This window comes from Serinus canaria, chromosome 4 (genome assembly GCF_022539315.1).
Source record: "Serinus canaria isolate serCan28SL12 chromosome 4, serCan2020, whole genome shotgun sequence".
NCBI lineage: Eukaryota > Metazoa > Chordata > Aves > Passeriformes > Fringillidae > Serinus > Serinus canaria.
Genome location: NC_066317.1, coordinates 3,690,836 through 3,714,469, shown reverse-complemented (window position 1 = coordinate 3,714,469; position 23,634 = coordinate 3,690,836). Strand labels below are relative to the sequence as shown.

General features: G+C 40.5%; 1 protein-coding gene across 2 annotated transcripts in view; it reads right to left on the bottom strand.

The window, feature by feature from the left end:
• Positions 1-1,148: 1,148 nt before the first annotated feature.
• Positions 1,149-23,634, bottom strand: part of SYNPO2 (synaptopodin 2) — a 76,698-nt gene continuing 54,212 nt past the window's right edge. The window contains exons 3-5 of one of the 2 annotated variants that reach the window (XM_009096280.4): positions 22,365-23,155; positions 17,099-19,281; positions 1,149-5,461 (exon numbers count right to left, since the gene is read on the bottom strand). In XM_009096280.4, the coding sequence (XP_009094528.3) occupies positions 4,895-5,461; positions 17,099-19,281; positions 22,365-23,155 (3,541 nt within the window). In that variant the 3' untranslated portion in view covers positions 1,149-4,894. Of the gene's footprint in view, positions 5,462-11,383; positions 12,964-17,098; positions 19,282-22,364; positions 23,156-23,634 lie in introns of those variants that run through there. The other variant, XM_009096281.4, reaches the window with a different exon arrangement.

Below are 23,634 nucleotides of genomic sequence, written 5' to 3'. Positions count from 1 at the left end.
TCCAGGGAACAATTTCAAAGCACAAATGTTCAGTTTGAGGAAAACCAGACACTGGCCTGGAAATGCCTGCCTTTCTGGACTTTAAATTCCTCATTCCATCAGCCTCACATTTAGCAAGGGAGCAGTCTGCCACACTGGAGTCATTTTAAATGTAAAGTGTTGATGAATGCACCAGAAAATCGAGGGCATTCCAAGAAACCCAGGGTACATTCTCTGCAGAGTGAAACATCCTACAAAACCTATGACTGTTCCCCTGGCAGGGAGATTTTTAATCTGTTGCCAATTACAGAAGTCAAGGGAGTTATGTTAAACTGTGAATCTGGCTTATGCTTCCTTTCTTTATGATGCATTTAAGAACTTACCAAAGAAGAATGGAACTGTAGCCGTGGAAAGGAATAGTGCTGGGTCTCTTATAACCTTGTAAATCCTTTGTAGAGCAAAGCTCTTAAAATGCTATTGTGGAGCTTTGTCAGTTCCCCGAGTTTTACAGGCATTAATCATTTTTCTTGTACTGGGGACAAAATCCTGCTTGCTGTACAAATGCAAAAACTGCTTTGGGATTCATTTCATGTCTATAGTGAAAATCTGATCTGACTTTCCACAGCTAGATTGTATATGCTGGCCTTATTTCCTGAAAAGCTATTTATCCAAATAGCTTGCATAGTGTACAGACTGGGTTCACACTTTATTCACAATATTTATTTCATGTTTGAACAGTATGTTTCAATTGAGAATAAACAATGAGAATACATCAATGTACAAGGAACTAAACAGAGGGTTAGGTGCAAGTAAATTAGACAAGTAAGTACAGTAAGGAGATTTTAGTTGCAGATTTTTGTGGTTGGGCTGAAAAACAGTTTTATTGTTCAAACAATAAAAACTGTTCTGTTTTATGTTATTTAACCTGGCTAGATTGTGCTTCACTGTGTTTCCTTCCCCGCTTAGTCAGTATGGAAATGAAATTCCACTAAATTTGATAAGTTGACTTTTGACCTGGTGCTGATTTAAGCTTCTAGAAGCTCATACCAGCCCGAGGTCACTGACAGGCAAAGTCAGTGAGTCTAAAAATGGTGCAGAAAAAAAGAGATTAGGCTTTACTTGGGTTCAGATTATTTAAACAAACAGACAAGAATTTAGGGAAAACAAAATTGTGTTTCTCATCTGATTGGTCAAATCACTTTATTATGTGATACAATTTACATCGCTGGCATGCACTGTCAAATCAAGTGTCCTTTGCAATTAGCAAAAGTTTTTAGAAGTGAAAAGTCTTTTATGAAGATAACTCAGTCTCTTGCTACTAGGCAGAAATGCAGTGGGAATAGATATTTGGTTGTGTTAAAGCACACCAAAATGAAAACAAACTATGAACAAGAGTTGTGAACATCATCATCTAACATAACTAAAGAAACTAATTTTCAGTTATATTGTGTATTCAAATGCTCTGCATGTTAACAGAGACACCTCTGAGGGTGACCACAAAGCCAATGATTTAAAATATCAAGAAAAGTTTTTTCCTCACATTAACTGAGCAGATCTGTGCATTCAAAAGCAAATGTATGAAATACTTGCATTAATATATTCAGAACTCACACACAACAGTCACAACTACTTGGTAGAAAGATGCTTTGCTAGTGGAGGAATGGGGTGAAGGACAGAAAGTGGAAAATGCTGTGGGGTCCTTCTAAAGCTCTGATGCATTAATATTTCGTTTACTGGTCTGGGCCTGCTGCTTTCTTCAAAATCACTACATGATCTCAATCCGGATTTAGCCTGATTTCCTTCCAAACAAGGCTATGTGATCTGTCTGCATGCCTGCCCTCATGTCTGCCCTCCCATTAATAACTTTAAAACTGTTTATTAGTTCCATTTCTCTGCAGCAGAGGAACAGAACTCAGAGACAATCCATTGCCCACAGACTGTAAAAATAGGTGGCGTCGGGGAGGCCAGATCCACTTACCAATGTTGCTATTAAGGGAAATGCTGCACTGGGAAGTCATTCCATATTAGATATGGGAGAATCCACATGGGAAAGAGAGCTAGGAAATCCTCAGCAGGAGGAAAAATAGAAATCTGGAGTAGGTCATGTTAAACAGCCAAATTAATCTATGATATGATACAAAGCCATGTGAATCTCAGCGTCAGGGATTCTCCTGTTCACAGGAGTAGTCAGAGATTAATTCCTACTTGTGAAGAGAATGAAATTATAAGGCTGCACATTTTTTGATCTAGGGAAATTGACAGAAAGTCAGTGATCCTGTCTGAAACTCTTCACTTCCATGTTTGTTGCCTATTTGGAGTGGGGAATTAGGGCTTCATCCTAGAGAGTGTTTTCCTGTAATGCCATGTGATCACAGCATTAAAGCCTTTCCAAGATCACTTTGTATCTTAACTTTTTTTGCAATATCAAAATTTAAAAACCCTTTTAAGGTTCATGCAGTTTTTAATTGCATGTACCTTAAAATTAAGCACACATTTGCTTCTGGTAGATGCAGGACCTCAGAATTCACACCACTACATTCAATGGGAATGTAAAAGTTAGGTGTCCAATTAGGTGTCTTGGAATTAAAATAACAGTGTTGGGTAAGAATATGCCTTAATGCAATCTCATTGATCTGGTTTTCTTTCTAATGACGTAAAGGAAACAGTTAAAAACAGAAACCTGAACTTGACCTGGAAACAGGAACTTGTTTTTCTGTGGTAATATGGACCACAGGTCAGCAAAATATGGAAGAGGCATGCACTTTTCAGAATGTAGGCCTTCTGTGAAAGGCATATGCATTGGTATTTATTGAATAGTTAAGGCCTTGATGACCTTGACCTATAAATTTCACCGAATTTCAATTTGATTTATAATTTAACTGAAATTAAGTGAGGATTTGGCATGTACTTCAGGGCAACAGGTTTAGATGAGAGGATAAGCCCTCAAGGCTAAGGGGACTTGCACAGTGCCACCAGTAGAATATTCCCAATTTTGATAAAAGGGAACATAAAGGGACTCTGCAGAAAGAAATCTATTTTTGCCTGTGTGGTAGGAAAATTGACTCTGATTATGTGCATACATAACTCTGAGATGCAAAGCTCATTTTCAGGCATACCATGGCAGCCTTGTTCATGTAATTTTTCTAAATTGCTTTTTTTTTCTTTGAAATTCATATTGTGAAATACATCTGTAAAGTGCTAGAGCATATGCTCTTATTCTAAAGGTTTAACACTCTCAAATCTTCATTTCCTGACGGGTCAGAAGGATCAGTTGAATTTTAGGGAGACTTCTGTTTGGCTACAGAATTTCTGCCAATCTAAACTCATTAAGGCTATCTTTTTTCTTGTAATTATTTGCTTTTAGGGGAAGTTCCACCTCAGCTGAACTTGGATTTAATTTTCCTTTCTCCTTCATACCAATTGCATTTTATAATTGCTATAAGTGAAAATCCTTTGCAGATGGGAATATTCTGTTCTATATATTTTCTGGCTGCATATATGTTTTAGTTTTTTCTAATCTAATCCCTTCACTCACAGTGACAGCCTTACTGAAACTAAGGAGAGTTCATAGTGCTGCTGCAGTAATTTCAGCTGACTGTGTTTGACAGATCTTTCAAGAATTCCCCACAGAATAAGGAGGATTGACAGCACTTTGTAAAACTGGGGGTGTTCATTTAATGCTTTAACAACATCTAAACTACCCAGGAAGCCTGGAATACATACATTTTTAGCCACATATTTCTATTGTTTAAATAAGCTGCAAATGCAAGGTATGTCTCACCAGCAAAAATTATTCAGCATCCCTTCAGATCCATCAACATCACTTGGGTATAACCAACCACCCAAATATTTGCTCCTAGACTCACACCCTGCACCACGTATCAGGAACCCTCTGTCACATGCCAACTTCTACCTAGAGTGGGAACTGTCCTTGCTAAACAACTTATCTATGTCTTCCCAACTGAGGATACAACTCAAAAGCTTTCTAAACATTGAGCTACCTTAGAAACACAAATATCTGCCCAGCCAGTTGGATTACCAGGCACTGGAGCAGTAAATGTTCAGCAAATAGTGCATTTCACAGAGAAATAAAGGCTGTTCAGCCTCTGACTTGTTTGATAGTTTATTACAAAAATAACTTGCAATCCAGTTTATACTCCTCAACTCTTTTGTTGTTCAAGTATCATGGTACTGATCTCTATTAACAATGCCTCTCTTCCTGATGTTTTCACATTAATTACAAGATGTCGTGTCTTGAATTCTATGTGAAATGAGTGACTGTATGATTTCCTGTATCCACATATTGTGCTGGTTCAGGTACCATTGCCACAGATGTGTTTTAACTGTTGCCACAGTAAAGATATTCATGGATTTACTTTCTTAGCTCATTATAGAAATGCAGTAAAAAAACATATGGCAAATAAGCCAGTGCTTCAAAGTCTTCCACTTCCATTAGAACTTTTGCAAATCTGACTACATTTAGTAACTTAGAGCTCATGCCAAACATACTCAGAAAACCTACAATATCCTGTAAAATAGTTCTTGGTTTTAAAATGCCCTTATTTTACTTTTTTTTTCACATTACTTAACTGCAAGCATTTTTGCTGTCACTTTCTACATCCTTGCTAGATTTTTGCATCGAGTACATGGATTGCCCCACTTTCATCTCCCCCCTCACCCCAAGAAATGCATATTTTTGCCTTTTGACAAACAGAACAATCTTAGGTGTAAAACTGAGTCTATTCTAGAGGCTGCTAGCGCTGCAGTCATGTGAAAACTGTGCTCCATTCAATTTTGTCTCCTCATTTTTTTACTTCAGAGATCACCAAGCCAGCAAGAAACTTTCCTTCTCCAACTCAAATCTTAGGGCTTGCTGAGCTGGAGGAAGGTAAAATGCCCCAGGCCCTTCAGCTGCTCATGTTGGACGCCTCCATCCCCTTGGCTGTGGATTGTAGTTTGAATCAGCTGTTGACAAGCAATAGTCAGACCTGGAATCCATGGACATTATATCGGGATCCGTTGTGGAGCGCTGGGTGCAGTAGGGGTACTGCAGCTTAGGGCCAGCCTGGCTGGGGGCACCTGGGGCAGACAGGGAGCTTTTTTGGGGTGATAGAACCCCCGACTGCTTCCCTCCCAGTAAGGCTAGGCTGCCACCTGGGGCTGGGGGCTCGTAAGAAACTTTGTGTTTCCATTCATCTGGGGGCTCAGGAAGCGTTTTCCTGCGAGCAGCCGACACCACGTTAGCAGCAATGGATTCTTGCATGCTTTGGGGGCCAAAAGCTTCATCCACTAGGCCAAGGGGAGATCTGGCTGCTGCTTCCCAGGGAGTCAGTCTCTTGCCAGGCTTGTCAGCTGCTGTGTCTGGCTTGCTGAAGTAGTCAGGGGCAGGCTGAAATACAAGAGGAGAAGTAGGAGACATGGCTCGAGGAGTGAATGCAGAAGGTCTCCCAGGAAGCGATAATGAGCGGCCACTGCTCCTTCCCTAGGAAGACAAAATACCAAATACAGTTATTAAGAAGCAAGAAAGGAAGCTCCTTCTCTTAACTTCCAAACTGGAACAAAAGACCCTGAAGGCACGTGACATCCTGGCAGTCCCTTTTTATATCTACGGGTATCTTTTAGAACTTGAATTTACTGGAAAGGCAGGAGGCAGAGAAAGAAACAGGAACAAAGATGCAGCAAACTGAATTTTTGAGGAAAGCAAGCAGACCAAAGAGAGGCTTTTACTGAAAAAGTACAGTGGCATTAGCAACTGTGCAGCTTTCCCACTACTTAGCTGGTGTGCCTTGCTCTGGAAAGACCATTCTTAATGCAGAAGGGAGTCATGTTGTGACAGTTCTGTGTGTGTTTACAAGATTCTTTCTAACATTAGGCACAGCCTAATTTATTTGATAACAGGCTCTGACTAGGACATCTGTCCAAGAACCTATCTTTGGCACTCTCCTTTTAAGAAAGGCTTTTCTTACTCAAAAATTTTAGACTGATCCCAGTTTTCTCTTTTTGGGGCACAAAAGTGAACACAAGCAATTAAAGGCGTTAATGCAATCATTCACTTAATGCCCTTCCATGACGCTACTTTTGGCTTCTTTAAAAGGCAATGCCCTCAGAATTTCAGTACATTCCGACCCACTTATGGGAGCAATCCATTCATTTTTGACAAATCCTAATCTTCTTAGTAATGCAGCACTTTGAAACAGAAACTGTGTTTGTGAGAAGGTTCTGCTGCAGCAGCCATTTGGCAGCGCACAAAGCAGGTACAGCCTGTCCCCAAGCCAGACCTGGTCTGTGTGTCACACAAATTACCTTGTTCTTACAGTTTCTACAAATGTCTTGCTAAACTCACTGATTCACACTCATTGATTCAGTCCTCAGGCTTAAATTACATTAATTCTGAAATCTGCTGTAAAATTCCTGGCTCCTTTTGCCAGAGACTTTGCTAGAATTTACTCTGAACAACATTGCCCTGTGTTACTTTTCCTAATGAGCTTCCCAAACTTAAAATACTGTGAGCAGGAACCAGAGAACAGCCAGCCAATCAGGTGTGTGATCATTCAAGGTATAGCTGATCTAGCAAAGATTCACATAGAAATGTCACATTTTAAATTTTTCTGCCACAGGACCACTGCTTCATGTTTTAAAATCATGCTGTAATATCAGCCTTCTGTATGAGAGATGGAAACTGAGGAAGAGACTTCAGATTTCATAACTTTCAGTCAGTTGGGTCATACTTAGCCTGAATCTCTTTTAAAAAGTGTAGTGACACTCAGAGGTTATGTCATGAGAGTTCTGACAAGTTTCACAGCTGATGCTTTAGGACAGGACTGTCCTGTCATCTCTTAGCTATGATCAGCTATTTCCAGTTTGCATTTCCAGAGAGAAAACTCCCCAACATTATTAATCCCACCCACACACCCCCCTATGTTAGAAAGTAATCAGATAACCCAAACTGCAAGAAATTAGGTGGTAATTAGGAATAAAAAGCAATTAAGAAGATGCGGTCATAGAGAGAGATGAAGTAGCTGATCAAACAGGCCCACCTCATTAGTCTACTGGTGTTAGCTCCTCTCAGGAGAGTTCTAGAGCACAAAAGTTCCCCTTTTTCAATGGAAATTTCTGTTCAAAGCCCTGTGAGTACTTCGTAGGATTTCAGAGATGCAGAGGGAATTGATACTGTTTAAACAAGTGTTGGATAAAATTTCTGGTTTTTCAAGACCTTTAGATGAAAATACTGTTGAGTCTGTGCTGTTCAGAGAGAAACTCCAGAGTTCATTAAGTTATGGAAGTATCTTTTGGGTGTAATCATAAGTTATAAAGCAGGAACTAATTTTCTTTGACAGAGTTTAATCAGAGAATGGTGAGTTATTGTGTTTTACTACTTTTTTTATCAAGATGAATCATTCTATTGTATTATTTATGTAGAAGTCCTTGTCTGGGCTTCCATTTCCCACTTGATAGCTTGTCTTTAGAAAAAAATCTCTGAGGACTCTTATTTAGACTAAAGACTTTAGGCTGGGTTTTAAATTTGAAATTCCAAAATGTGAAAATGCACATCTGTTTCCCCTAGCTTTGGTGAAGTAAGGATCGTCTCTGCTTCCTTAAGTAAGGACTGAACAGTGTGTGGGTTTAACTAATATTTATCTTCTTGGATTGTGAGAGGGCAAAACCTGTGAGGGTAAGCAGCATTCCAGATGTTTTACCTGGAAGAAGGCTGAAGTACATAGGAGGAACCTTGTCAATTCCATAAGGGCCTGAAGGAATTTGAGGAAGATCCCCACTAACTAACTAACTAACTAAACTAACTAACTAACTAACTAACTAACTAACTAACTAACTAACTAACTAACTAACTAATACACTACTTTGGTGTTCAGCCTTTTCAAGCTAACAAATTCTGAAATTAAGGCAACTAGAATACATCCTTCATCTGCTGGACAGCAGCAGCCAGACATGCTAATACTTTCTAATATTTCCCCTTTATATTTAAATCTTGGAGATACATCTGTTGACAAGCATGTAGTAGAAACAATGCACAAACCCCAGACACAATGGAAAACATGAACTGTAACTAGAGAATAATTACTCTCCCTTCTTTCTCCCTTAAGGTACAAAAAGATCATAAAAAGAGAGGTAGAGATTTTCCATTCTTCACCTCAGAAATCAAGGAAGGAGAGAAAAGTGAAATGCTACCAGAGTCATTACTTTTTCACCTTTTGTGTTCCTATAATCTTGTAGTAAAACAGTTATTAGAATATTGCAGTACTATGCAGCAAGACAAACTAAAAGCCTCTACACTGCTTAATTTATTCTTTTCCAGTTCCTGGATGTTTTCAGAGGGAAAAACCTTTTCTACAATATTATTGAAGGGAATATTGAAGGCCTTGGGTGTCTGTGCAAACAGATTAAACTGTTGAGGTGAGTTTTAGATTAACACTGATTTTGACAATGCAAACTAGTTATAAACTGCTCACTGAAGCAAATATTCATGACACCACAAGAATCTCTGATATTTATAAGATGTGTGTTAATATAAACTAATATTTATATAATACTACTTCCAAAAGTAACTATTTCCATATATAAGCAAATGAATGTAAAAGCAGTACTTAGGTGTGTGCATGTGCAGATCTAGTTAATGTAAGATGGAAAAGTGTGACTGTCTGCCTTTGATTTAATAATATCTTTACCAATAGTCAGGAAAAATGGGTTATTTGGAACTTACAGCTATTTCAATTTTCTTCTTAATTATGAAAAGCTGCAAGACAAAAAGAACAGTACTTAGGTTCATAAAACAGTGCAAATTTTAAAGGCAGGAGTCAGAAAGGTCTTTTTTGCTTTTCCAGGCTAAATAAGAATGCATAGTACTACTTAGAGAAATGATTTCTCAGCATCTGTTTTTGTGTCTCAGGTGGCACATCTCAGAAAGAGAAAACTCTGTGTGTGTGTGTGTGGGGGTGTGTGTGTGTTTGTTTACATGCCACAACTACCTTTTTACCAGTCAAGGAGACAAAAGTGGGTTGGGCTCTGAATATCTGAATAGTCCAGTGAAACTGTCTCCACATAAACTCCTCCCTAATGAAGTCACTTGGAAAAGCTGGACCTTCGTGTCTAAGTCATTGAAGTAATTTTATTTTTGTCTTTTCATTGTGGTCCTGGTCCCTAATCCCATATCAAAGCACATTAAAATCTGAATTAACAATAGTGCCTGGATGCTGTTTACACAGAAAGGGGACAAAGGAGGAGGAAGCAGATAAAACAGTTGTTTTATCTCAAAAAGTGACTCTATCTTTGTAAAAAGCCCAGAGTGATGCATTTCTCTTTTGGCTTTCTATGGACTTGCAATGGCCACTCCAGTTGGAGACCAAACCACTGAGAAAAATGCTAGGACAAAATAAATAATACTGAATTTTTATGCCTTTCAATTCCTTTCTTATTTTCATTTTTTTTAACATGAAAGAAGCACTTCAGCTTTTTTAATTGAACTGAGTATGGAAGGGAGATATATTGTTAATAATATTACAGCTCTTTTTTTTGTCCCAAGCCATTGATTATTTAAACTTTATGTAATGAAAAAATAATTTCTCTCTAAAATGCTGCCAGTTTTGCAGTCACTGCTACAACTATTTTACAATAGAGCTATCAAAAGTTTTGAAATAAAATGGGAAAATAATTTTTATTTGAAACTCTTGAAATATTTTACAGTAGACTAAAACAGGAATGAAGAAATTTGGCTAATGTTTGGGGAGGGAACCTTTTCTGTCTAACAAATAAAATCTTGTCAGTGGCTGTACTGAGACCAGCATTAGATTAGAACCACTCAGTTCAGGCCTGACCCTGTCTTCCTCAAAGCTGTCTTGTCAGGGCTTGATAGGGAATTTTAGGACTGGAATCTAATTTATTCTAAATTGAGATTGTTTCTAAATGTGGTATTATTTCAGGTAAGAACAGTCTTGTTTTCATAATTTCTATACAAACTAAGGAAGCAGTTACTGTCAGCCATCTCACATAAGTTTTGTGGCAACTCACGTTTGTGACAAAATTTGTGAAAAATTTTGCTTTTGAAAAGAAACTCCTTTTTAGTTGTCAATTACTGGTAGAAGAGGAAAGTAAATTATTAGAATTAGGCCTTCACTTCTGCAAAAAGCCCGTGTGCTTAAAAACCAAAAGACTATTGCTAACTTGTCATAAATTATTTAGTTAGCTCACTTTGCACCTGTGCAAATGAAAGAAAACCAGCTTTTCATTATCATTTAATCTTTATCCACATGCAGTTCTCTAAATACAGTACATTTATGCCTACAGAAAGCAAATGTCTGAAACTTTTGGCCATAGGCACCTTAGATTTCCTTGGAATAAACTGTTTATTTCTTGTAACAAAGAATATTTGCTGCCACCTTCTGGATTTTATATTGCACAGCTACCAGTGCAAACTTGGCCCTTTTTTCTGACTTTTCTACCTTGAGATGGGCTACCAGTGCCTGCTTTAGGGCTGGTTTGACACAAATCTTTGTGTCTGAATTGCCCCATATTTCAGTGTAAGTGTCCCTGTGTGTGAGCATTGATGCTGAGAGCCTTATGCAGGCTCACCAGGAGCACAGCCTCTTCCAGCCCCATATCTGTGAGGTAGGAGGCTGCAAGTATCTGGAGTTCAACACCCCTGTTACAGTGTGCTCCATGATGGTATTCCAGGGTTTATTTTGGGTCTCAAAAAGCTGCCTCGAAGCAATGCTAGGGAAGTTGGAAGATCAGCCGTTCCAAAGCTCTGGAATGAAAGCACCACTGCCCAGTGCTGATGGAATTTGATTAAATTTCAGAATTTCTGCCCTACCAGTGCCATTTCAGGGATGCATTTAGGAAATATACTCTAACACAGCAGTATGTTGTAAAAAAAAAGGTGGTTTTGTGGCTTGGAATTCATAGCTGGTCCCTGAGGGTTCCCTTTCTGGAATTCCACCTGGAGTCTGCCAGGTGTTAACACTCACAGAGAGATGTTAAGGATCACACTGACAGAGTCACTGCTGCATGTGCTGCTGGGCTCTGGAGATGCCTTGAAGTGCCTTGAACTGGACACCTAGGGACACAGAGTGCCCTGGTGGCAGTGCTGCTCCATCTGTGCATTATTTACTCATTTGCAGAATGCAACAGTGTAAAGATGAGCCCTGGCTTCTGAATGATTTGGGTGCTAAGAGCAAAAATTCTGTGAGAAAATAATTCAGTACGAAGGGCACCCTTTGGAGAGCATGCATTGACTAAGGAATGGTGCTGAGCACAGAAAGATGACAAAACAAAGCAGCAAAGAACTGTTTGTCAGATGGAAATCCTTGCAATGATTGCAGATGTTCTGGCCACACAAACCAAGGAGATTGGATTAAGCTGACACAGGCAACAAGAATTCCAAGTGCCTCGCTTTGCAATCCAAACAGCAGTGTTTAATATTGTTTTTCTCGTAATTCTATATACACAGTGTCAGGTGCTTGCATCAGTTCCACTTCAGTACTCTAGGAAGAAAACCAAGTGTACCCAGATGCCAGATATTTTGCTTTTGTTTGCAGTATAGAGCCATGTGCCAACAACAACCTGCATAGAGGGGGTGTGAGGAGTAGCATTCTCACAAATCAAAGCCAAAAATCAGTTGTTATTCATGGGTTTTGGGGAAAAAAGAATTTTCTTTAAAATTTTCTTTTCTTTCTTGGTTTATACTGTGTGGAAACTTTTACTTATAATATAAATGTGCTGAATTCTTTGCTTCTCAATCAGTTAAAGCTCACACTGAAACTGAACGTTGTACTCCATGTCACCCTTTGTAATCCAAAGTGCTCCTGTGATTGGGAATGTATTTTACTTCTGTAATGTCCCTCCTTTTCTTCTGCTTGTTGTATGTTTCTTAAAACCATTACAATCTGCTGTTTCAGATCTAGATGGAAACATCAAGAGAAACACTCCATCTGTTCAGCAGCTCAGTCGTGACACCTATTTAGAAATGACCTGGTTATTTTCATAGCATCTTATCTTTGAATTGCCTGGAGTTATGAGGGGAGTCTCTTGTTTAAGATTTCTGTCTAAAAAATGTACGAAAGAATGAGGATTCTTGTTTGAAAATGTTGGTTTTACGTTAATTCCCCACAACGGAAGCCTTCATCCAGATAGTTAATCTGTAAATTCAGGAAGTTATTTCTCTCATAGCTGAGTTTTCTCAGCCTAAGGGAGTGTGCAGTGATTGTACCAACCCAGATGTTTGTGCAGGTTTCACATGCACTGCAATTAAAATTTTGTTAAGATATTTACAATGAAGAATAGGTTTTTCCTTTAAATGCTGTAGAGGATAACTGGAGACTTGATCAGCACACAAAGAAAAAGTCTTTGCCTGCCTTACTTAAGCTTGTAAAGGAAGAGTTCAAGTCTGCATCTGTAGAGATCATTTCAACACAGAGTTTCAGGATTTTTTTTCTACTTTTTAAATCATTTGATGAAAACCTGAAGGGCTTCCTTTAGTAAGCAACCAGCCTGAAAACCACTTGTCAAACATAACTCTTGAGTGACCCCAACTTCTCCTTTATGGAATGGCATGCAAAAGTAATGTCTACTGTAAAATAAAGCCAGTTGTTGTACTGGGTACTGTGAAGTTGTGATGGGGGCACCAAGACTGCCATGAAATTACCAAGCTCACATATTTTCCCAAGAGATCTACCAGCAGTGAGTTCATTCAGAGCTTCTGAATCCACAGGGTTTTGAAGATCTTGTCAGGTTTCTTCATCGTATATTGTTCCATTCCAAGCTGAGCAGAGCCATTGCAAATACCATTGTGCCAAGCTGTGTAATTAAGGTTTGCACTTGCTGTGCCAAACCACCAATGCAATCAGTGCAATCCCAGCTGTTTGACTTCAGGTACAGAAAGCTGCATCAGGTAAAAGGGCAAGACTGGAAGAGGGAACCTTTTTAGAACCAAAGGGTTTGGAATTTTAAAGCTAGCAAATCTGGAAAAGGATCCTGGAAAAAAGAGAGGAGAAACATTTTGCACAGTGTTAGTTGTTGTCATTTCCCTGCTGTTCCCCTTCCTCACAGTGCACAGAGCATTCCCCACTCCAGAACAGCTGGAGCAGCACGCCAGGGTCAGGCTGGTCCTTTGCTGAGCTCTCCTCCTGGATACTTGACAAGCAATGCTCCTCCCAGATCACATCACCTGGTGTGAAGTTCTCTTTATAACTGCTTCTCATCTTTTCTCAGAGTTCAACAAATAAATAAAAAAATCAGGAAATGTCTGGAAATAGTCAGCTGACTCTATGTGCAGAATAGATGAGCCCCTCTTGCTGTTCTTTTACCTTCATTATTTCAAAATCCTCTGACAGGTATTTTATCCTGTGTAGTCACTCTTTTTTTATGGAGTTTTGGCCCCCCAGCTTGCCTCCCTTTAATCCCAGTACTATTTTCTCTCAAAATTTCTGCTCTGCCACTTAGCACTAAGTTTTCCATCTGAACCACAAACAAACTCCACACTTACTATTTTTTTTTTGGAGCCTGCTGGTACCTCAACCTCTTATTTTTTGTTTCTTCCTTAGGAGAAGAAAGCAAAAGAATGAGGCTTAGTTGTAAGAGATAGTAAAGTTCATGTTATAAATGTTCCTACAGGAAAAATGCATTGAAATATCTTTCATGTTGTTTCATAATATATTATTTTTTCTCAAGCAGGAACATTGTAAGAGTGGTTCCTCTAGAGAAGGCAGGAGGAGTTAAGCAGTTCTTTGTTGAAGAAATAAATTTTGTCTTTTATTTTTGCAGCAGAAATTTTAATATTTTGTCTGAAAGCCACTCATCTCCAAATGCAAACTTTTCAATTCAGTTGTATAGCAGGATGTTTATAACTCAATCATAAATTGATGATATATTAACCCTTGATTGAGGTAGCTGCTTTTATGAAAAGACTGTCTAGAATGTGAGATCAAAACTGGTGTATTATAATATTTCCAGTCTGTGCTAATAAAATGTGTTAAAATTGTCATAAATCATATAAATTCCTCTTTTAATGTGAATGTAATGGAAGTATTGTTATTGGAGATGGCTTAAAATTCACTGTTAAAAATGCTTCCATAGCAAACTTGACAATTGTGCTTTGGCAGCCTTGCCATATTGTATAAAATAATTCTAATAGCTTCTTCAGAAAACCATTTACAAAAGTTCACTGCCCTTTCCAAGTGAAGTTTCAGATGGCTCCTCTACACAAATAATTCATTCCCTTGACATTTCAGCTACATTTGACTTTAGCTTTTCATCTGGACCCATGATAAGGAGCAGCTCAGCTTTCCTCTAAATATCTGCTTCACAAGAGATTACATCTTGGATAAACCTGTAGGCAGAGCAGTATTTTGAAATAGTGATAAGAATCAAAGACTTACCTGATTAGTGAAAAGAGCCTGGAAGCCAAGTTGGATCCAAGTCCCATGTGTGTAGGATGATGTGTAAATAAGAAATTGAATTCAGAGCTGGGCTTTGAGTGAGGTTTTCAAAAGATCCAAACCGAGTTAAGAGCACTAATGTCATTGAGACTTTTGTTTCAGCTCTTACTGGTGCTTTAAAAATCCTTCTGTCATTGTTCTAGGCCATATAAAATACTTGTATTTGAATGCAAATGTGATCAAAATTCAGCTTTTCAGCATAGATGCACTTTCTAAGCTCCTGTGTGTCTCAGAGCCACAGGCATCAATACCAACACTTGTGCAGGAAGGACAAAGCTGCCATAAATCTCCTCATCAGGGAAATATTCTTTTGGTGGTGGGGTGAACAAGTACAGAAGTATGATTATAATTTACAGATGGGCTTTACAGGAGGAGACTAAGCAAAAACATGGAAGGCAATATGAGGCTGATCAGATGTCTGTGTCTCTTCATAGCACTACTTACCTTTGGCAGGGGATCTTTTTTCCATGTACCACACTGGCATCTTACAGTCTACCTAAAATAGTGTGTGCAACTCCAGATTGAATTTGGAAAGAGGGGAAGAAAGGAGGGAGCAAAGGGATGGGGAAGGGAAGGGAGGAGCTTTCATATTAACAGGCTAGAATAGGAAATAGACTTCCCCCAAAAATATACTGTCAGTCTGTACATGGAAGTGAAACAAAAAAAAGCAGCCAAACCAAAGAAAAAAGCCACAAACAGACAGAGAGGAAAGGGACAAGTTTAATGATGGAAGAAAAGTACAGGTATTGACAGTGGAAAACAGGTAGAAGGGAGATCTCCAAAGGACTAAAATATTGCTACTTTCTATTTCCAGGTAAATGCAGTACAAATATTTCTTGAGTTTTCCAATTTTTCCCCCCCTCTGAATTTCCTATAATTTTTCTGAATTTTAAGGGGGAGATGGGCCCGTTGGTCATTTTCTTCTAATGCAGTCATTATCCCAATCTAAAATTTAAAGGGCAGAGCAGAATTTTGGAGGTCCAAAATTCATAGGTGTGTTTTTTATTGGTTTAATTAGAGTTTGAATTCAGCCTGCTTTCTACATGTGCAACCAAAAGCATTCTTCTCATCTTTGATTGCAGTTTGAGTTACCATCACGGGACCAAACTACAGAGATTTTGTTTATACTTAGGAATGTTTTCTTCATCGAGATAGATGGTTCTACAAACCCTGCTATGATATACAAGGTCCACAACCTGGTCTGTAACTAGCTGAATGATAGTTTAAACAAATATACCAACAGATTCTGCCACCTTTATTCACAGAGTTATGCTTTAATCTTTAGCTTCCCACCTGGGATGGATTTTGATTCTCGTAGTTGTGAGAAACAGCACCTTGTTTTAGCCCTAGCACCACTGATGCTGATGAAAGCCATACTAAACTACTCAAATATTCACTCTAGAGTCACTGCAGGATTATACAGTACATTTGAAGATCACAGGCTCTTAAAAGTTCTCCCCAGTAGCAGTATTTCAATCCTTAGTCCCCAGTATGGCAAGTAAAAGATAAAAGTAAAAGACCAGAGTAAAAAGATTTAAAGTGGGAAGAAGCACTGTAGAGGCCCAAGAGAAGAAAATGAAATGTGTACAAGAGGCCAGAAGGAAGACATGGTCATAATCATGATTTACTGGTAATTTCTGTGGCACAGAGTACTCTTGGAGCAAGAATCAGCACTCTACACTATAGGCAGCCCTCCAGTTCTCAGTCACTGTGCTTCCACAAGAAACTGGTTCATTACATTGCAGCTGCAAAACCCAGCTCACCTCTCTGACTGCTCAATAATTTTGATTTACAGGCTTCTCTCATACTTGCTGGGTTCAAGGCAAACTCTGGCTAAAAATATGCCTGCATGTGGGATGTGAAATTTCCCCAAAATGGGAAATTTCATGCTATTTGTCCAGCTGTCTTTCCACCTCTTTTTAGTCTTCATAACACTCCAGCATCTCTTATAGCACGTTCTCTGTGAAATCACAGAGGCAATTCATGATTTTGGATCACAGCTGATCCACATAGCTTACAAGCTAAGCCCCTGGCTGATCAATCAGATTCCTGTGGAAGGACCTTCAAGCCAGGACAGATTCTGAGTGAATTCCATGAGGCTTTGTGCAGGCCAAAGGTCTATCCAGTTGTGTTCTGCTAGTGATCAGTCAGAGTCTAAAACTGTATCTATTTTATGCTGTGTTAATGATACATATTACTATTAGTTAATAAGGCACTTCTTTAAAAAAAACAACACCAAAGTCCTCTAATCCCTAGGTCACCAGAACACAGTTGGGGAGAGGGACAGGAAGAAAGCTGTTCTCTGTTAATTTGACATACCAGGAATATTGCTCACTGTTTCTATTGTTGTAGTCCTAAAGCAAAAACCTAGTGTCCTGCTCACTTCATGCAATGGCACCTCTCCATTTCAGGGTGTCATCTCTATAAAGCACCTGATAAAATGCATAAATGTGCTAAAAATTTTAGATCTATTTTGATTCCTTTAAAAAGTTCAAATATTTTGGACCCAGATTTGATGTGATACATCTGACATTCTTAAGTAAGCTGAGGAATACCACTGGCACAGTCTGCGTGCCAGGTGACCACTGCAAACCAGTGACTGCAAGCAAAACGGACACTAAGTTTCTGCTTAGAAACCAGGTTTACTCTGGAATAACGGATGGCTTCCACACCTGTGCAGTGACACCAGCTTTCTTGGCTGAAAATTTTGGCCTCGGAGCAGTAAACAAAGAGGATGAGGTGGTTTCTGGCTTAGAAAAGGCAGAGTAGCCTGTGGGCGAATACGATTCGTTCCCTGGGAGAGAGGCGTTGGATGGGAACGAAGGCTGGGACCCGTAGGCTGGCACGGAGTACACTGAGGAGGGCCGGGCCCTTGTGGGAGAGCCAGCCCCAGGTGGAAGGTAGGTGGGTAAAGGCAGTGTTTGCTTTGAAGGGGACAGCTTTGACGTCTGCTTCATGGCAAGGCTTTCCTTAGGAGGCTGGAAAGTAAATAAAGATGGATCGAGTTGATAAGGTTGATGTTTCATGATATCCAAAGCATTGAGACCTTTCTTAGGTTTTCTTTTTGTGTTTTTGGTAGCAGCAGGGGCCTTAGAGGAAGGCTTGGTAGCAGCAGGAGGGTAAGACGGGCAGTGGATGGGATTATAAGCGACGGGTGGAGGTGCTCGGACGTTAGATGAATATTTCCAAGAAGCTGGCAAAGATGGAGTTGGAGATGCTGCTCGTGCCCTGTTTGCCTGCACAGTCTCTGAATCTACCACGTACTTCTCCATTCGGGAATGCCTCCTGGCAAACAGCTGCGCTCCTTTCCCACTCATAGCTGGTGGCATCTCAAAGGGCTTTGTTTCTGCAGCGCTTGGGGTGACTGGTGTTGCCTTGGGGGCAAGGTTTGGACTCGCCAGGCTGGCCTGAGGCCCTTTGAAAGGACCAGCAAGGTCGAGAGTGCTTGGGGGATGGACGGGAGAATGAGGATACTGAGGAGATTTGGGTGGTGCAGGATATGCTGCCTGAGGTGAGGCTGGTGCTGGGAAAGAAGGAGGCTTGTTGGAAGCCGCAGCTGAAGGTGACCAAACCGGTGAAACTGGAGAACTAGCAGAAGGAGAGACCTTGAGTGAAGGCTTTGGAGCAACAGGAGGAGGGGCCTTTTGTTTAGATGCTTGAGTCTGCATGAAGTTGCAAGCTTCTGCTCCCAAACTGAGGTAGTCTTCTTCGGGCCCTGACTCAAAACCAGCTCCAGTCCCTTTTTTGCCCTCTGCATTGTGTACAAGGGACAGCAGGGCAGGATTAGGATTTACTTTGGGTGCGTCTTTGAAATTGAACATGGGTTTGGAAGTACTTCTTCTCTTTGCCTCCTGCAGTATCCCAGTTCTTTTGGCTGGCACGGCAATCCTTTCATCCCTGGACGCGATGTGCTCCGTGGGCTCCGTGGCTGCCCACGGGGGCGGGGCAGCCTTGCTGGCCACAGGAGCTGAGACAGGTCTGTAGAAAGCCTCAGCTGGTGGGCTGACAGAGCAGTATGGAGGTGGTGCTGCTGCATCTGAAAGGGGACTGGTGACATTTCTTACAGGTGAAAATGGTGCAGCTGCTCGGTTTTGAACTCCAGAAGGGAAGGGCTTTGCTGTTTTATTCAAAGATGCTGCCTTTTGAGTTCCAGAGGACTGAAAAGAGAGGTTTGTGCCAGGTGCTAAGCCAAAGCCATTTTGTTGTACCACTTTGCTGTGATTCTGGCTCACGTCTGTGTAGCTTTTGCTCACACAGCTCTGCTGTCTTGACATTTCCTCCTCTTTTGATTGATAGACAGAAGAGCTCACTTTCTGGAAGTTCTCTGTCACGGTGCTTTCCCTGTGCTCCTCTGTCTGCACTGTGCTTGCCTTCATCTCCTCTTGCTCCGCCGTAATCTGATCCATCCTCTGCCGCCTCTTGGCAAACATGAGGGCCCCTTTCCCTGTGCTGTCTGCAAGTGTCTGCATCTCCTCTCCACTTTTTGTCTTCTTTTCCACCTCGAGCAGACCACTGTCCCAGTCAAATGTCACGATCTTGCCGTCCTTGTCAATGTCAGAGAAAAAATCTTCATCTATTTCCGACTCACTGGTTGCAAGCAAACTCACCTCAAAAGCGTTTTCCTTGTCCCCCTCTTCACCTTCACCCTCTTCCTCCTCGTCCTCGTCACGTTCTAACTCCCCAGTCCCGTAGCTGACTAAAGTGTATTTCCTCGCCCTTTGGCGGCGCTTCTTGAACATCAACACCCCCTTGGAATTGGGGTTGGGAGCTGCTGTCAGCAGCAGTGCAATGCTTTTACATTTAGATTTGGCTTCCTTCACCTGCTTCTCCGACAGGCTCTCGCTTCGTCGGAGCCCTGGAGAAGGAATCAGAGTGCACAATTAATTTGTGCAGCCCACCAAACTGCCAGGAGACTAACCAAAGTGCATTTTTCTTTTTCTTTTGTATGGAAAGTTCATTATACTTGAGTTTTTCTCACAGTATCAGCTGTGTTATAAATTCCATACCCAGCATTCCTTGGAGACACACCCATGCAAGTTCAAAGGCTACGTCACTTTCTTTAGAACTCTCTTAGCTCAACAGGAACATTACACCTGTCTTTATTTCTAGCATTAGTAATTTTTATTCCCAGCACCAACAGGTAGGTGATATTTTGTCATTTATCCACCTTCTGGTCTGGTATTTTCCAAGTATTTGACTGCAAGTTCCTAGGCTTACAGCAGCCATTCCCAGCCAGGTAGGCCCATGACTGCTTAATATCTGAGACCAAATGAAACTGAGCAGATTCTGTCTGACAGTGGCAGCAGCTTCGGCCATTTAGGTGCTTCTTTTACTCCTGTAAATTGCAAACTTGCTAAAAGTCAGTATGCTACTGTGTATTAGCTGTTCAAAAGCAAGTGTACATCCAGAAGGACATACACAGAAAATATTAGCATTAACTTTCAGCCCCTTGGTAGATGTGGGAGTTTGTCCATGGAATGCAATGAAAGCAGGTTTTAGTCTTTAAATGAGCATTATTTGCCTGAAATACAAATTCTATAAGATATCGCATATACAGAATATTTATTTTGGAAATGTGGCAAGAGTGAATACACATTTAAGAACAGAACCAAGGAGACTCAACTAACTTCTCAAGGGTATTCACTGGAGTATCAATGGCAATATTTCTGAAAGCATAAACTACTGGTTTTCACCAGGTCATGTGAAAGAGGAACAGATGCAGCTGCAAGGCTGATGGATGCACTGGACATCAGTGTGACTGCTTCCTTGTAATGGGACATGGAGCATGTCCCTCAAGGGGCAATGGTAACCAGGTGGTGTCCCTGCTGCTTTCCCTTCCTCGTACTCTACCACTGAACCTCATCAATGACAGCCTCAATAGCTCCTCCCTTCAAAAAACCTGGAATTTAAAGCTATTCCTGGCTAAATAGTCACAAGGAAAAAAACAGGCCTCTGATAAAAGTAAATTATTTAGTATCTTTTTCTGGCATAAATAAAACAAACTTTTTAAAGAAAGCCATGCTGTGTGTTTTCTAGTCATGATCCTTTTAGCCATGTCAGTAGATGGAGTCTGATACTTCTCCTATTAAAGACAATTGGAGTTTTGCCATTATGCCAGATGACTGCACAACTGGACCAATGGTCCTCACAAGAATCTATAAAAGAGAATAGAGCATGGCACCCAAACCAGCAATTTGTAATATTTTATTGTTGGACAGCCAAATCACAACATCCTTAGCTCAGTCCTGTGACAATCCAATTGCTTACAATAGTCACTGAAGATATTTCCCAAAATTATGGGTTTTAGTGTTGGAGTGCTACCTATTCAGGTAAAAATAATCTGAATAATATTTACAGAGAAAATTTCTGCTAAAGAGACCAGACACCCATAAGAAAAGTTCTTCTCTAGTTCAGACTTAAATGCTGCATAATAACTTCTCTTTTTGCAGAAAACATGCAGAGTGCTTGCTGCACACACAGCATTCACTATGCTGGGAAATTTGTTTTTTCTAATGTGTAGACAGGTTAGTAGTAATAGTAGTAGTAGTTGTAGTAATAATAATAATAACAACCATAATAATAATAATAATAATAAAGAAAAATTTATTAAATCAGTGGTACCTAAGGATAATGACCTGCCACTAGTTTAGAAGAAACTGAGATTGTCATAGTTGACATGGAAAAAGGACAGGACTTCTTGAAAGAAGAGTTTATCATGTAAAAAGTATTTCATTCTTTGTACTTCTGCCTTTTAGGAGAGGCACTGCAAGTAATTTGCTAAGAAATGCAGGCACAGTCCCACAGTTGGTTCTGACTTTGCAGCCAAAATGTGAAGCATGTGCACTTTTCTTTTATACTTCATTTAATATGCCCAAAATATGTGGGTTGCATACAGACACTTAGGCATAAGTATCTGCCTAATCCACTTGCCAATGAGACACAAATGGTTATCATGCTAAAAATATGCTTCCAGTGGAATTAGCAGTGGGTTAGCAGAAGAGTTCCAACACTGCATATGAAATAGTTTGTTGCTACAGTATCTCACTGCACACATTCAAGCACCTTTGACATACTGCTACTAAATCCCCAGACAGGATTCTTCACATTGCTGGGAAGGAGCAAGCAACCAATAGAAAGCTCCCAGATGAATAAAATAACAAAGAAATAAATAGATTAATTAAATACAATACACCTCTACACCCAGTTAATCAATATTGCCTCCAGTGGCAAGTTTGCTTCCATGTAAACTTCTTGGACACATTTTGAGGCTGACCTCTGGGTCTGGGAGTCAGGAGAAATAACATGTTCACTTTACAGTCTAGAGAAGGCTGACAAAACCAAAAGGATCATGTAACAGTTATACACATGCTGGTGTCTGTCAAAATCTCTTCTGCAGACAACATCAAGCTTTGCTGCTAGACTTTTTTATTAACTTTTCAAAGCAGTGGCATGGCTTTGGTTTTAGATGATGCAAATGACAACGCAAAGCTTTTGCTATAAAAGGAGAAAGCCACAGGATTCACTTAGACATGTGCAAGCAACTTGCTCTTTTTGTTAATATTTTACAGATTGCCACTGAATATGAGTTAGAAGACCAGCAGAGTTCAGCCCTTTCAGGAGATGTAAGTATTTTTAGTTGGACAAAGTCATGAGTTAATTTCAAAGTGGAAGTCTACTAAGCAAAGTTATTCAGCGCAGTTAAGGCACGGGTACACTCTTGGCTGATCACCAGGAGCATTGTATTACCCTGAAAAAATACAAGAAAAAAGCAAGAACAGAAGCATCATTTAAAAGAAAAAGAGAGAGGGAAAGTTAGAAATCTGCAGAAAAAAAATCTCTAAACATTTTTTTCCCTAATCCATTCTAAATCCTGAGATTAAATCCAAAGCTACAAGAGATGCCCCCAGGCAGTGCAAATATTAGATGGGACATACTCACTTGCGTGCCTTGCCCTGTGCTTGAGAGGTCTGTGTTCCTTTTCCGAGTGCTTGCTCTCTTCTCCCTGCACTGTGGCTTCTGCTGAGACTGCAAAGGAGAGGAGGGAAGGAGGTGCTTCTGACTGCCCTCCTTCTACTTGAGAATCAACACACCCCCTTTCAGACGGAGACCTGGGCACTTCCTTCTCCCTGTCTGAGCAGTCCAGGATCACCTCCACCCTGGGGATAGATGGAGCTGCACCTTGGATCCTCCTGACCTCCTTGCTGCTAGAAAAGTGGACTACTTTGTTTGACCACTGGATGTTGCCCTCCTTCACACCCAGGGGAACGGCGATGAGGGGGCTGCTCCCGCCCTGTTGTGCACTGGGTGCTCTGCCTGAAGGGGGGAACTTCTCTGCCCCCAGGAGTGTCACAGCAGGAGCACTGGTGGCCTCGTGGGCGTCATTTGAGAGGGACACCTGCAGCTCAACCATAGCACCTGGCCCTTCTTCTGCCGTCCCTCTGACGCCAGCCTCGTCTGTCACAATCACTTTGGGGGTGGCTATCACTTTAGGAGGAATTCTGTGGCTTTGTGTGGTCTCTTGTTTTGTTTCAGCAAAGTGTGTGTTGCTTTCCGCTGCTCCGTGGTGAGTCCCACTGTAAATCTCTGTGATGCATAAATCTCCCTGGGGTATCTCTTGCTCTGTGTTCATTTGCAGTGTGGTGTTCTCCCCGTAGTCCTCAATTTTTATGTTCTCGTGCTTCCCATTTTCTCTTTCAGCATTCAAGGTTTCATTTATTCCACTGGAGGATCTGCACATACAGAAACAATTCAAGAAATTAGGCTGCTGTAAGCACAGCCATTGTAAATAGAGTTGCAAAGGCAATTTCTGCGTAGTATTTCTCCACCCAAATTAATTGTGGCACCTTCTAGCAGGTCCACTTAAACAGAAGAAATTTCCTAGAATGTAGACATCTTAAATAGAAGCATCTTTGTATCTCTCAAAATTTTTCAATTTAGCAGTGCAGTAAGAGGGAAACTAGATTACTCTGGTAGAGCTGTGACCTCACTACTAACCTGAAATGTGGAATTGTATCATTCTTAACATCAGTGTGCTTTCACAGATACATTTCTGTTACAGGGTTTCCAGAGAAATGCTGCTGAGACTTTTGAGACAATACTTCTTCGTATTTCACATGCCTGTGAGAAAACTGACTTTGCATGACACCACAGGAATGGTTAAGTTTTGGTTCTGTAGCCACTCCTGCAACTGTTTTAGGCACCATCCTTA